Raw genomic sequence first — 14,789 nt, 5'->3', positions numbered from 1 at the left:
CGGTTTACGCTGACATGGAACATTGCTAGCAATGGGGTCGAGAGTCCACATTACTAACAATCCCTTTCCCCCTCGGAAGGAGTGTATTAAACTGGTTTAAAATGAGACACGTTCCTAGGTGAGGTAAATTTGGTATACTCACCTAGAAGAGCAAAAACGTAAAGCCAAGGAATATGGCTTTAGAAAATAATTGATATATAAAAACAGAACGTCAAAATATACAGTTCAAAAATATATAAAAAGGTCTGCGTATCAAAAAACAAACGGTGTTGCCTTGTAACTGCTAATGCCAATGTTGATATGTACCGACAGTTTCGACTACCGTCATTTTTCGAATACTCTAATGACGGTAGTGACACATTATATTATTAACCGAATCTTAACACCCTGTTACTCCAGTCAGCTCGTGACTCCAGCTAGTGTAACCTAGTCGAAGCGTCGTGAGGTAAATGCCTTTATTTACCATACAATTATTCGTGTTAAAACAAGTTCGACAATATTGTCAAAGTTTGTACCCTGTTTGGTTGTGTTGTGACATGTTCCTAATTTTGGTTTAAGATACCCTTTCCAATCTTCACGCCATGTCCTGTGCATAGTAGACAGAGACAATGACGAAGACCTTGTAATGGTCTTACATATAAAGTCATACTGTTTGAGAAATGCAGTAGTATTTATTAAAAAAATTGAAATTCTCATAAGGACTAACTGCGTGAGCGAGACAGCAATATACTGCGCACCTGCTCACACATACCAGTTAGAATGCGCAATATAAAATATCTCGAATTCTAGTTTTTTTTTTCTCATCCGGCCATTCTTAACTGCGTGAGCGAGACAATAATATACTGCGCGTGTGCTCACACATACCAGTTAGAATGCGCAATATAAAATATCTCGAATTCTAGTTTTTTTTTCTTTATTTTCTTCTCCGGACATTCTTAACTGCGTGAGCGAGACCGCAATATACTGCGCACCTCCTCACACATACCAGTCAGATGCAATATAAAATATCTCGAATTCTATAGTTTTTTTTTCTTTATGTTATTTTCCGGCCATTCTTTATGTTTGAGAGTCATGACCACCATAAATTCACTTAGGTTATTGGCTCTCTACCGGCTTTTATGTTTTATCACAAACAAACAGAAGTATTGGTGTTCTATAAAAAAAACTTAATTTTTTTTTAAATTTTTTTATAATTTGTGGACAATATCTGACTGACTTGTCTGTGATCTCATGTGAATAAAAGATTGATTAATTGGAAATCAAGATTTACTTCTGTATTTCTTTATTGTTTTCATTCTATAAACATACATTATTTTTCTCACTATAATATATCTTATTTATTCAATATTACAATAGAATTTTATAACAGACATTTCGATAAGAAATTTTAACATTTTTTTAGCATGTAAGAGGTATATTTAAAATTATTAGTTAATGCAAGAAATGCAGTGTTTACATAGACAATTCTTAGTTTTTCTATTGCAAAAGCAAGGTGTCACAAACAAGACTATGTCACATCTATAATGTTACATTCAGCCGGTTCCCCTGCCACTCGCGCTGCCGGAAATATTGCCGGGCGAGCAACTGAGCGAGAGGGCTGAATGTAGAAACACGCTGCCAGTCCTTTGAGTCGCGCACGATAAACCGACAATCGAGGAAGCGCCGGGCAGCGCGAGTGGCAGCGCCAATCGCATGAGAAGTGTTTACACTCTCGCGCTGCTCACTTCCCTGCCAATTGGGGCCGAGTGTAAATTGGGCTTAAAGGAAGATAAGATAAATATAAAGAATTATGACTTTAAATTAAATTTTTATCTTCCACTGTATGTGTTTATAAACAAACTGATAAGATTTTAAATGAACAGTTTGTGATATAAGAAATGCGACAAACATTCGTATGAATTTTAAGGACTGCACGCTAAATAAAGACAGCGACCTTAAAGTGAATTGAGAACAAAGCACAGATAACGTTATGTTATAGAGTAATTAATTTGCCGCCATTTCTTCAATTATGACATTAGCTCCTTCGAGGATTCGAATTTTAAATTGTATATATACATACACACATACTTGTATATTGTGTTCAATTAAAAAAAACGTATGGAACAACGCGTAGTAAGCTATAAGTAGTTTTTTTTGTATATACTTGCCCTAGGAACATTGATCTAGCCACCCGGGGGTTGTTGCCCTCGGAGTAGATGCCAGGGTAAAAGGGTTCGCCCCGAGGCCCCAATCTTTACCTCCCTAGGGAGATGTGGAAGACCAGACAGTCAGTCTCTTAATGCAAGGAGAAAGTTCATACTTGCGAGAGTGACTGTGAACATTTTCCTATAATTTATGTAACTAATAAACAACAGATAATAAAATATTGAGTATCTGTTGTTTATTAGTTATATATAACTTTATATACATTCTAAAACTAATGTTCTCATCTCACTTTAGGGTTGCCACTAAAGGGACACCTTTAGATCCATTGCATTTATATGTACACAAAATTAGTATCAAACAGGTCATAATTAATATGATTTTTGCGTTATTTATATAAATTTACAGAGCATTATAAAACTTATTTTAGAATTGTCATTACTTATAATAGTATGCTTAAATTTTCTTCTATATTTCAATGATTACAAATAGCTATGCTGCTCTTTAGTCTATAGAATTGTATTTCCTTTTAGCAATATAACTTTCTCAGTATATTTTCCCTCCGTCAATGACTATATTCTGTTTGTGTAGTCTTAGTAACATGTATATTTATATGGGACTAGATTAGTTAACTTATATACATTATTAGTACTTAAGATTTCATACAATTGAATAAATTGTAAAAAATATAAGGCACTTTTTTTTACAACAATAACACAATTTCATTAAATAAATCAAAATATTTATATTAACAAGGTCTCTGTCCTGCAAATTTTGTATAAATTGATAGTTGTGATTCAGGAGTTCGTGGAACGAAATCCATCAAAACATTAATAAAATAGTCCATGCTGACAGCAGGGCATTCTATATCTCTTTCTAATGCTTGTAGAGCGGCTTCATGACACACAGCGTTCAGCTCAGCACCTGAGAAACCCTCAGTCATTTTTGCCAATTTCCTTGCGCTTACATCTTTACTTACACTCATTTTCGAAAGCTTCAGCTCTAATATCTCTAATCTTGTTTGTAAATCTGGTAAAGGAACATATATCAGTCTATCTAAACGCCCAGGTCTCAACAGCGCGCTATCCATTTTGTCGGGACGATTGGTAGCTGCAAGTACAGTCACTGAGTGTAATGGTACAACTCCATCCAACTCTGTCAATAATTGCGCCAACACCCGTTCATGGACTCCTGCCTCTCCCACTCCCCGCTCTCCGCCAATAGCATCCATCTCATCGAAGAATATAATTGACGGCGCAACTTGTCGAGCCTTGGTAAACAAATCACGAACAGCCCTTTCAGACTCACCCACCCACTTTGAAAACAACTCTGGACCTCTGATTGATAAAAAATTAAGGCCACTCTCTGTAGCTAGAGCTTTGGCTATCATTGTTTTTGAACAACCTGGAGGGCCATAGAGCAACACTCCACTTGGAGGTTTAACTCCTAATCGTTTGAAGCTACCAGCATGTTTCAGAGGCCATTCAACAGCTTGGCGAAGTTTTAATTTCAATCTACCTAGTCCACCAATGTCTGACCATCTCACATTCGGGATTTCTATTAACAACTCCCTCATCGCACTAGGTCGGACAACAGTCAATGCTGCCATCAAATCTTCATGTTCAATTATTTCACTAGATCGTTTTATACATCTCATTGAAGCTTGAGAGCAAAGATTGACAAGATCAGCTGCAACATAGCCATGAGCTAAATCTCCAATAGCATCAATGTCATGCGATGAGATTTTATTGGGAAGGCTCTTTAATAAAGTATTTAAAATCTGTTTTCTTCTATATCTGTCTGGTATTGGTACTTCTATTTCTTTATCAAGCCTTCCAAATCTTCGCAACATAGGATCAATAGCATCAGGTTTTCTGGTGGTTGCTAAAACAAACACTCTACAGTTTTCTTCATGCAAACTGTCTAACAGTGACACAAACGCTGAAGTTATTCTTCTCTCTTGCTCAGTGCTGCCTGATGATCTCCTAGGGCATATAGTTTCAATTTCGTCTACTAAAATTATACTAGGTTCATTTTCTTTAGCTTTTGAAAATAATCCTTTCATAATAGCTTCTGTTTCACCAAAATATTTACTGAATATACTAGGACCATTGACTTCAATGTAATAGCATTTTATATTTTCTATTAGATATTTACAAATTGCAGTTTTTCCTATGCCAGAATGGCCATGTATGAGCAGGCCTCTTGTGGGTTGAAAGTTGGCAGTTAAACCAGTTTTCCTGAATGAAATATTAATAAATGTTTTTACTTCATCTAAAATGTCGTCAATGCCACCTAAAGCTATAGGTTTCTTTTTAACCTTGTGAATAACATCTTTTTCCATACTCCAGACTGTATTTTCACTTAAAACACACCATATCTTATTTGATCCATCTAAGTTTTCTGATGTGACATTAATTATTTGAATCTCTAATTTCTTACCAAAGTAATAATAAACCAAAACAGTACCAATATTAACAAAATGTTTGTGAAAATGCTGCCTCAGTATATCACATATGTCTGTTTCAACTTTATGATTATTAATTTTAATTGTAACATGTGTTGCATCTGGGATCAGCCCCTCAACAACTGAAACAGTGACTTTTTTATTATCACTACACCAAGCACCTGCCAAATCTGAAACAAGTAGACAAAAACATTTTTTTTATTCATTTGCTTTGAATAAGTTACATTGCTCTTAGAAATACATATACAGTTCCATATTCAGCTACAGCTACCGATCCAATCAATCCCCTATCAAATTCAAACAGGGATTGAAATTACGAAGGCCTGAGCTTCGAACACCCAGTGATGTCCTCAGACTAAAGTTGTATCCGTCAGGTGGGAGTTTGCCTTCAGCCGTAAGTTTGCAGATTTGGAGTGCCATCTGCACTCGCCCTTATCATCCAGTGAAGCATTAGGGTAAAAAAAAAACAGAATTTACTAGCTCCTACTTTTTGTTACATTAGCTATATAGTTATATAAAAATGCAGACTATAACCATGTGCACTATAGCCTGGTGCGGGTGACAGTTTCCTTAATGTTTCGTTTTACTCTAAAAAGTTGCAGTGATTTACAAATTATGTCTTAGTATTTCAGCTGTACCACATTCGTAATATATTAAATCATTAATAACTTTATTAACTTAAATATAGCAATTGGCAAATATTACCTGCAGCTGGTAAAATTACGGCGGCGGGTGCTGCAGTTTTAGACGGCCACATACGTTTCACAAGAGTCGGCGCTCCCTCTCTGCTAAGTTCGAGGGCGCCCCCGATTACAGCGCCAATCAAGGAACCCGCGGACGGGTGTACCATCACAGAATTCCGCGGGACGCCCTCCTGTAGAGGTCCACCTCTTACCAGCCATGAATGTAATTTTTTCTCCTCAATATATGGACACTTTAACTGGTCTTTTGAACAATTTAATTCTACGTGCTTGTTTTTATCATTTGAGGTTATACAACAACCGCAACGCTCACAGTCAACCCACAGTGTTTTCTTAGCTTGTTTCGATGCCATATTCACTTCAGGCTTAGTGTTAATGTTTAAATATATAAGTAAATAAAATAATTAAATATAAAAATTAGAAAAACAGAAAACGACCTATGTCCTAAATTGCGATCTTCTCCTTTCTGTATGCTATATATATATATATATATGACAGTGGCAGATACAAACTAAATTTCGGAACTACAGTTATCAGTGTTTCAATCTTCTCCTTTACTTCTATGACAATCGGTGGTTATTTTTCACGATCATTATGTCAACGTCACAAAGACAAATTAAATTGACTACAAATTTTGACAGCTTGGCAACAGTGTAGTGCAGAAAAACAGGATTATGCACGTAGATAATAACATATAAATTTGTTTTTTTAAAAGAAATTTCTATGTTATTATATAAGAAAAATATGTCTTAAGTTAAGTTAGGTAAAGTGTACTTTAACTGCAAAGTTAGTTTTTTTTATTAAGTATTCCGCTCTAAGAGGCTTAAATCCCAGTTACACGGGGGTTGTAGCCCCTGTGTCTAAAGTGTGGAAATCTTCAAAAGAATATTACCCCGGCGGAACAGAGGGAGGACAAGACGGTGTGTAGGATTTTTACCCACCAAAAACCACATGGCGTACCTACGAGCGCCTATACCGCAGCCCGGGTTTCGTATGTGCATTGTACCCCAACAATCAATGCGTGAATTTTGTTTTAAGAATCTTGTTCTACGATTTAGAAACAGTAATCGAAAACGGAATGTCTTGGTCAAGTATTGATCAATGTCAGATAAGTGTCAATGTCAAATTGGCATATAGTTGGTCATTTTTTGTTTCCTATATAATTTGTATTTGTAATGCTTACGTCCTTTACTCATAAAGGGAAATATTTTTTTATATGATTCCGTGCTATCTGAATCTATGTGACAACACTTAATTAAACAAATCATATGTACTAATTTTAATAGTTTCATCATATTTAATGCGGACATTAAAAGCGAAAAAGTGTTCTTATAAAAATGAGAAATATAATATATAATTAAGTAAAATAAAACTCGAAGAGTGGTGGCTATTATAGTGTTTATTTATTTACTGAGTCAATTCACCTATAGGCATTAAATTAATTCATTAACTGTAATTATTGAATTAGCTTTCGGCAGTTTGTTGTGTTTGTTAATAAAGTGCAAGACGTATACAAGATGACTCTCGCGGAGTTCTTCAGTTGTTCATTGCTCGCCTTCGGAGCACCGTTGGCCATGTTTTCCATGACAGTAGCCAATGACCCGGTGCGCATTATAATCATGATAGCGGCAGCGTTTGGATGGCTTTTGTCATTCCTTCTGTCGTCTGTGGTTTGGTACGCCGTGGTGCCGCTGCGCCCGTACCTGTCGTTTGGATTGGTGTTTGCAATCGCATTTCAGGTATGTATTTTTATATAATACTTTTTTTTCCTTTTGAATATTGCTTAATTGGCAATCTGCTTTTAATATACAATAGTCCAACCTTTTGGCTCCTTTTTATTTGTTTCCTTTTAAATTAATGATGCTGCTCCAATCAGACAGCCCTTTGGCGCTGTCTGTGAATCTCTCCACTAGTATCACACATAAGCAATTGTTCATTGTCAAAAACATCTGTATGAAAGACAAACACCCCTGTCATGTCTATAAATTTGTTTTTTTTAAAGAAATTTCTATGTTATTATATAAGAAAAATATGTCTTCAAGTATAGCAAGTTAAGTTAGGTTAAGTTTACTTTAACTGCAAAGTTAGTCTTTTTATTCAGTATTCCGCTCTAAGAGGTTTTATGTCAAGAGAATCTTAGACTCCCCGATCCCTGCAGTTCAGCAGGCCAGTTAATTTTTGTGTCCATTTAGTCTAGACTGGTAGCTTCTATTGAATGATTGTATTTCCTGTTTGTCAGTGTTTAAGTTTATGTCCATATACATAAGCTTGTTACTAATGTATTATGGAATATTTAACACTAGCGGGTAGCTAGTGTTAAATATTCACAATTTTTATATAATACTTTTTATTTCCTTTTAAATATTGCTTAATTGGCAATCTGCTTTTAATACACAATAGTCCAACCTGTTGACTCTTTTTTAATTGTTTCCTTTAAAATTAATAATGCTGCGGATTCACAAGCCTGGGCAGGTAGTTAGTACTTTTTGGTTCAAAACGCTCAATTTACACAATACATGAATAAAGATGTTTTGAATTTCAATTTCAGGAAATATTTCGCTATGGTACATATAGACTGCTACGTAAGACGGAGGCAGGTTTGAAGGAGATATCGGAGAACCAGGACATTGGCACCAATAAACTGGAGATGGCTTATGTTTCTGGACTTGGATTTGGACTCATGAGTGGTGCTTTTGCACTTGTTAATGTTTTGGCAGATTCGGTAAGTGCTCACATTTTCATTATTTGGCACTTACGATGATAAACCACCATGGTTTAGCACCATGACTTACTTTTGGTGGTCTGCCAGCTCTAAGATAAGCAGATATTGCTATTAATCATAAAGCTACCTCTATTTCTTTATAATAATGATGAGATCACTTCAAGTTTACATAATGGAATCAAATATTTGACATAATAGTTGGTAATAATTCTCCAGTAAACACCCAAGTCTCTTACTCATTCTTCTTGTGTTGAGTCTGTATTCTGAATGAGTGGTTAAATAAAAAAAAATACTATTCCAAACTGCTAATATTAAGTTTACTTGAATGAAGATTATTTCTATTCTAACAAACTCGTCTGGGATAACAGCTGTATAGGAGGTTGTATGAAGGTATACTCATTAGTTATTTTTATTTGGTTTTCCAGATAGGTCCAGGGACGTTGGGACTCCAGAATGGTACAGAATACTTCTTCGTCACAAGTTCTGCCATGACACTGTGCATGATCCTGCTCAATACATTCTGGAGCGTCATATTCTTCAGTGGTTTAGATGAGAAGAACTATTTCAAAGTTCTTTGGGTTATTGTCACACATTTCTTTGTCTCTGGACTAAGTTTATTAAATCGTAGACAGCTATATGCAGCTACTTTGATACCTTCATATATAATATTAATAATGACATGTGTTATTGCATTTAGATCAGCCGGTGGGACATTCAAGAGTTTCATTCAGACTTTTACAAGAAGATAGTTTATTTTGTAGTTTGACTATTCTGGTTTAAAGTGTAACATGACAGAGCATGTCCATTATGTAACATACTTGCTAACAATTATCAGATGAAACCAATTAAAATGACTGTTTATCGCTTATCTATGAATTTGACAGTTGCAGTTGCAAAGAGAACGTATGGTATGCAGCTGATAATAGAATAGGAATAAGTAGGTATTTAATAACTTAATTATAAATCAGGCAGGGAAGCATAAAACGAACACGATATTTTTACTGTGGATCTATCATGGAGTGTTGTGGTTTTTTTATGAACGACAATCGAATGGGGCACCCGCCTGGTCTAGTGGTATACGCTGATTGGCCAGCAGTGGAGTATGATATGTAAGATGAGCTTTAAGGTTAGATTAGTTTGACCAGACATTAAGCACGATGGTTTCCAGGAGGAACCGCGTGTACGTCGACTAGACATGGTACATTGCTAGCAATGGGTAATCCCCATTACTAAGCATATTCTTGTCCCCGAAGTGTTATGGTAGAACTAGGGTCACAACATCGTTTCTCCCAAAGATTCATGCTGTCACCATATATGGTTGTGCAGAATTTTTGAACTGGGAAATACAACAACTTAAAATGGTGCTGAGAGATATCACTTTGTTACCACGTTTCGCGTGGTAAGTCCATTTTCCTCCATCCTAACCTATTCTTGTCTCACTCTCATACCTATCCTCTTCCTTCCTTATAGCAAGAGAAACATTGTTGTGATCCCCAGATGTTCCAGGTGCTCACGGGGAGCGGTTAGCAGTAAAGTACTTATGGACAATGAAGCTTGAGGTCACCCGATGGGGTGACTCTGAAGCTTCTGTGTCCCCTAAGTATAAATAGAAACAAAATACATTCGTAATCGCGTAAATGTCAATTTCAATCGGTTTCAAACAAGAACTGTTACATAATTAACTGCCAGTATTCGTTATTTAAATTAATCCATTATTGACTAATAAAATATTCCTGGACGCAATTGTATAGATTTAACGATTATCGTATACAGTTTTAGTTATTCAATAACCTAGAAATTAATCATCAACAATGACAAATCTAGTTTCGCGTACATTTCGCGTTTAGAACACTTTATCAATATAGATAATCGGAGTTTTAACATAAAATTATTCATGTTATAACCCAATTAACTAAATTATTGACGGCCGCGGTGGTCTATCGGTTTAAGACACCGCGTTACCACTGATGGTCGCAGGTTCGATTCCTCTCACGGTACAATCGTTTTGTAATCATGGGTATGATTGTTTGTATTGATCTGGGTGTTTTCTATGTATATTATGTATGCATTTACAAAAAAAAAAAAAATTATATCAGTTGTCTAGTACCATAATATAAGCTCTGCTCATCTTGGGTCTAGATGGCGCTGTGTGAATTGTCTGGGATTGTTATTATAATGAAAAGTCTAATCAGTTAGCGTGTTACAACTCTGTTATAAAAAATCCTCATTCATCAACCAAAATACTCCTTAATATGAAATTTTTTACCTCATTACAAGAATATTATGTACAAAACCCAATATTAATTTGCAGAGAAGTGTTCAAGAAAAAACATTTAAATTAACTTAAATATTTATTATCTTAATTATATAAGAAATCATTCCCAATTGTAGTCTTACTTTGGACGGAACTGATTTATTTATCATTAAAAAACTTGTATTAATAGATTTTGTTTTAAAATAAATTTATAATAATTTATGAGAATGTTTTCTTTATTCATTATTATCACCTATTATATAAATGTATTATAACAATCCATTGCAGGATGAGTCTTTCCCCATGATAGGAAGGTATTAATTATATAAAATAATAAATAATAGGAATTAAATAAAATAATATATAAGCGGAATAAAAAAAAATAATACAAATCAAAGTAATGAAATGGACTTCCGCAAAATACTTATGTATATATATAAGATATACTATATAAGTATATCTCATAACTATATAGATATATATATAAGATATACTTTTATTATTATTGAATTAGATGTTATTTTGCGGAAGTCCATTTCATTACTTTGATTTGTATTATTTTTTTTAATTCCGCTACCCTTAGCATGTAGGAGATGACAAATATTATATGTGGAAACCTAACCACCTACTGCTACTGCTACTGAAAGCATTACGACCTTCTCTATTGGTAACGGTAATCAGGTATCCGCACTAATTATTTGTGGTCTCACACATTATGGCAGGGCTAACTCGAGTTGTCTATTGATGTTGATGCCGGACGCACCCTGCTCTGTGTCCGGAAACTAGCGATAGCGGGCTGGCAACCGAACGGTGCGTTTCGGGAGATTGCTATCCGCAGTACCAGAAATTCCCAAACTTTTGTGTCGTAGACCCCTCGCCATATTTTTCGGTTTTGGATAAACCCCTCATTCTCACCTGGTATTGATTTTTATTAAATTTCTAACTCTAGTAAAGTTTACTGTTAAAAACATAAAGTAAAAACAACAAGATGACCGCTTTCGTAGACCCCTTGCAGTTTGTCTTAGACCCATGGGGGTCGATATAGACCACTTTGGTAATCACTGCGCTATACCATAATATCTACCTGCGTCATAACATCTACCTGCATGCCAAATTTCAGCCCGTTCCGTCCAGTGGTTTGGGCTGTGCGTTGATAGATCACTATGTCAGTCACCTTTGAGTTACATATATATAGATTTTACTACTTAGGGAAATGGTGAATCATGTAGAATACATGACTGACTAAGACGCCATTCATGTAGGAAATATGTCATACCTTTTTAAAGATCTACATATCAAAAGGTAAAAAGTATTTAGTATATACAAAAATATACTGTTTTGTAGATATGCTCACAATGAGTAATACTATAGTTAAAATTTTGCAAGAATATTGTTATCTTTAGAGATTTAAGCTAAACTAACAGTCATAATAAAGCTTATCCATAAATCATATGAGTTATAATAAATATGTAAATAGGTTTTACTCACTATTGCAAGCCCCAAAGCAATATATACTTAAACCAAAATATTGCGCTATAGACCTGATCTATACATCTGTTAGAACATTATGTTCAATAGAATTTACCATATATTCAATAGAATAATTTTAATGTCATTATATTGAAATCATACATATATAATGTAAGAGAATGGGATCAAGAGACCGTTGCACCTATTAGTATGCAATGGTCGATTGATCACATTTAGGCTTTAATAGTTTAATAGAGATGTCTTAAAGCTTTCTGTTAGACAAAATACATGGTTTATTAACCCATACATTCATATCATATCATATAAACTAAAATGTATTCCTATAAGTATACAGTTCATAATATTTTAAAATACATGTTGTTTAAATTATTCAATACTTTTTTTTGGACTACTCTAATGCTATTGGCCGCAGCTGGCCATTACGGCTTCACCAGACGATAGGGGGCGAGTGCAGATGATATTCTAAACCAAAGGAAGGACTTATGGAGTGGCTGAAGGCCAACTCTCGCCTGACGGATACAACTTTAGTCTGAGGGCTCCGCTTAGGATTACCGTCGTAATTTCGATCCCCGTTTGAATTGGACAGCATCATAAATGAACAGTTGATTGATCCCATCATGATAGCCATTTAAATTATAAGTGATATAGTTCGAATTGTTATTTACTGAGATCCTGTCTCCTGACTTTCATCTGCCAACTGAGTCAACAGTGAATCTACTGTCCATACAGAATCTGTTGTGTCCACCTCCACCTGTGGTACATATGACATCAGTATCTCCAGGGCTGCCTCCACACCCTCGGCCGAACTGCTCAGTCCCCCACCCACTTCTGTCAAAGCACTCACTGTTTCTTTATCCTTACGATCAGCACTGAAAACACAGTGTGATAAGATATACAAGGTTATATATAATAAAGTAATTAGGAGGAAACTTATTAATATTAAAAATGCGAAAATAAGTGAGTATGGATGGATGTTCCTTACACTTTCACATAAAAACTACTGAACGGATTTTGATGAAATTTTACAGTTATACAACTTATACATCAGTATAACATATAGGCTATAAATTTCATGAAGGTGAAACCGCGGGCAAAGCTAGTATATAATACAGGAATTAGGGGGGATTATTAGCAATGTGGATTTGATCCCAGCAAGCAATATATCATGTCAGGTTGACTTCCAAGGAGTTCCTCCTGGAAACCATCATGATAAATCCTGGTGTATTTGTCATGATGGACCAAATGACCTGATGTGATGCTTATTTTAACAAACTCCACTAATGCCCCGCCAGCGTGAAATGTTAGGGCAGGTCGGAGTACCATTTCATTATCATTCATAAACAAAAATTTAGAAATTGTAGCAGGTTTTCTTTCTTTCACATAGTGTTATTGCAATTGGACTCAGCTTATTACATAAAGTAAATGCTATTATAATTAGTACGACCTTTTTAGACTTCCCAAAACCTAGCAATAGAATTAAAATTTTTAATTTAAAATTTAAAAATTTTTGATTTTTAATTGATGATAATGCAATACAGCACCTGCATGAGCTAACAGTATTCGCTAGCGGTATTACCAGTGATAAGATGAACAATGTGGTCAGGTCTGTTAGCCCACCATGACAAATTCACAAGGAATTTATCAGGATGGTCTCCAGAGGGCTCCGCATGGAGGTAAACCTGACATGGTACATTACTAACAATCTCTGTCCCCTCTTAAACGTTGAGTTCTACAGCCATACTTACGTAGGTGGCACAGAAATTTCTTTTTCCAATATATCCTGTAGATCGTCTAAATCGGGTATTGTGGGTATATCGTCGCTAGACTCCGGTGATTTCTTTGGTATCACGTACTCTCTGTATGAAAAGAAGTCACAATTAATGCGATAATACAAAAATAAATGTATTTTGCATTTCATTGAGACTGGAACTTACTTTGCTTCGATACGTGTACCTTCCGCCCAAACGCCTATTTTCTTAGGCTCTGGAACATTTGTATTATACGGGTCACTCATGTTGCAAGAGAACCGTAATAAATACAATCGTAATACAATATTATAAAATTAAATTAATAAATTCACAAAAGTAAACAAACAAAATTACGTTTATTGTTCATCAGAATATGACAATAACTGTCAGTACAGTAGCGTGTAACGTCAGTCATGACGTGTTTGCGAAAGAGATTCAAGACTAATACCAATTCTTTATTTTTTTCATGAATTTGGCCAGGAAATGAAAATTAGGGATTTAGGAAACGATTTAGTGCTCATGATTTACAAATTACAGTTAATGAAAGTATTCGTTTAGTAGGTTTTTTTTATGGATGATGGCATTCCGCCTAGGCATTCTATCTCCTTTCTTTCTTGAAACTTACAAACTCTACTGTCATCATCATCTCTCTTCCTCTTATTGTAGTGTAACACTTCGGCGGTGTTCATTCGTGGTCCGCTAGTATAGGTAATATTAGATTTTTCTTGTGCGTAAACAGAAATTTGTATCAAGAGAAATGGTGATAAAATATTTTTGTTGTGTGAAGATGCTACTTCAATGCAGAAGAATAGGTACTAAGTTCAGTTGATGCATTTACGATTCAGAATTATAGAGATTTTCCTGGAGGTTCACTGCAAGTATTAATAACTCATTAACCCATTCATATAGATATTCTCGCGAGACTACAGCATGAATATTTCTCCTATATTAAGGTTTTTTAAGGGTCGGCAATGTGCATTTGACATCCCTGATGTTTCAGGCGATAGGCCAATTGCCTGTTTGCCACCATCGTAGTAGATATAAAAAACCGTTATAAATAAAACACTAAGAAATAATTTAAAATATTCTTTTATTTCTTTATAGAATAATAAAAAATACAACAGACAGCACACATTCCGAATGCGTTATCAATACGTATTGCACGTTTTACGTGTTCACATAAACCTAGACGATGTGATGACTTAACAACTAAGTGTAATCGATACAAATACAGACCAGAAAAATAAAAAAGACATATTTATTA

The 14,789-nt window shown here is 35.1% G+C and overlaps 3 protein-coding genes across 3 annotated transcripts in view; 1 reads left to right on the top strand and 2 right to left on the bottom strand.

Annotated features, from left to right (window-relative positions):
- LOC131849401 (ATPase family gene 2 protein homolog A-like) overlaps positions 1 to 5,750 on the bottom strand; it is a 245,133-nt gene extending 239,383 nt beyond the window's left edge. The window contains exons 1-2 of the mRNA XM_059199470.1: positions 5,315 to 5,750; positions 9 to 4,779 (exon numbers count right to left, since the gene is read on the bottom strand). Of these exons, the coding sequence (XP_059055453.1) occupies positions 2,891 to 4,779; positions 5,315 to 5,663 (2,238 nt within the window). The 5' untranslated portion in view covers positions 5,664 to 5,750 and the 3' untranslated portion in view covers positions 9 to 2,890. The remainder of the gene's footprint in view (positions 1 to 8; positions 4,780 to 5,314) is intronic.
- Positions 5,751 to 6,478: 728 nt separating this feature from the next.
- LOC131849461 (gamma-secretase subunit Aph-1) lies at positions 6,479 to 9,999 on the top strand. The gene is made up of 3 exons (XM_059199540.1): positions 6,479 to 7,049; positions 7,859 to 8,032; positions 8,458 to 9,999. Exons 1-3 carry the CDS (start codon positions 6,828 to 6,830, stop codon positions 8,779 to 8,781), a joined length of 720 nt encoding a protein of 239 aa, XP_059055523.1. The 5' UTR covers positions 6,479 to 6,827; the 3' UTR covers positions 8,782 to 9,999.
- Positions 10,000 to 10,100: 101 nt separating this feature from the next.
- LOC131849463 (uncharacterized) lies at positions 10,101 to 13,908 on the bottom strand. Its single transcript, XM_059199541.1, has 3 exons — positions 13,712 to 13,908; positions 13,523 to 13,633; positions 10,101 to 12,646 (listed from the first exon to the last, which is right to left on the bottom strand). Exons 1-3 carry the CDS (start codon positions 13,789 to 13,791, stop codon positions 12,439 to 12,441), a joined length of 399 nt encoding a protein of 132 aa, XP_059055524.1. The 5' UTR covers positions 13,792 to 13,908; the 3' UTR covers positions 10,101 to 12,438.
- Between the last annotated feature and the right edge of the window lie 881 nt (positions 13,909 to 14,789).

This window comes from Achroia grisella, unplaced genomic scaffold (assembly GCF_030625045.1).
Source record: "Achroia grisella isolate CSIRO2021 unplaced genomic scaffold, CSIRO_AGI_Agris_v1 utg642, whole genome shotgun sequence".
NCBI lineage: Eukaryota > Metazoa > Arthropoda > Insecta > Lepidoptera > Pyralidae > Achroia > Achroia grisella.
Note: the sequence above shows the minus strand (reverse complement) of the source record. Positions and strands in the feature narration are given on the sequence as shown.

Bases quoted from the DNA above. Each gene is read 5' to 3' on its own strand.
- LOC131849463 (XM_059199541.1), bottom strand. From the start codon at position 13,791: ATGAGTGACCCGTATAATACAAATGTTCCAGAGCCTAAGAAAATAGGC. The intron at 13,634-13,711 runs GTAAGTTCCAGT...CTTTTCATACAG, and splicing joins GGTACACGTATCGAAGCAAA to AGAGTACGTGATACCAAAGA. The intron at 12,647-13,522 runs GTAAGTATGGCT...CTGTGTTTTCAG, and splicing joins GAAATTTCTGTGCCACCTAC to TGCTGATCGTAAGGATAAAG.
- LOC131849461 (XM_059199540.1), top strand. From the start codon at position 6,828: ATGACTCTCGCGGAGTTCTTCAGTTGTTCATTGCTCGCCTTCGGAGCA. The intron at 7,050-7,858 runs GTATGTATTTTT...TTTCAATTTCAG, and splicing joins TGTTTGCAATCGCATTTCAG to GAAATATTTCGCTATGGTAC. The intron at 8,033-8,457 runs GTAAGTGCTCAC...TTGGTTTTCCAG, and splicing joins TTAATGTTTTGGCAGATTCG to ATAGGTCCAGGGACGTTGGG.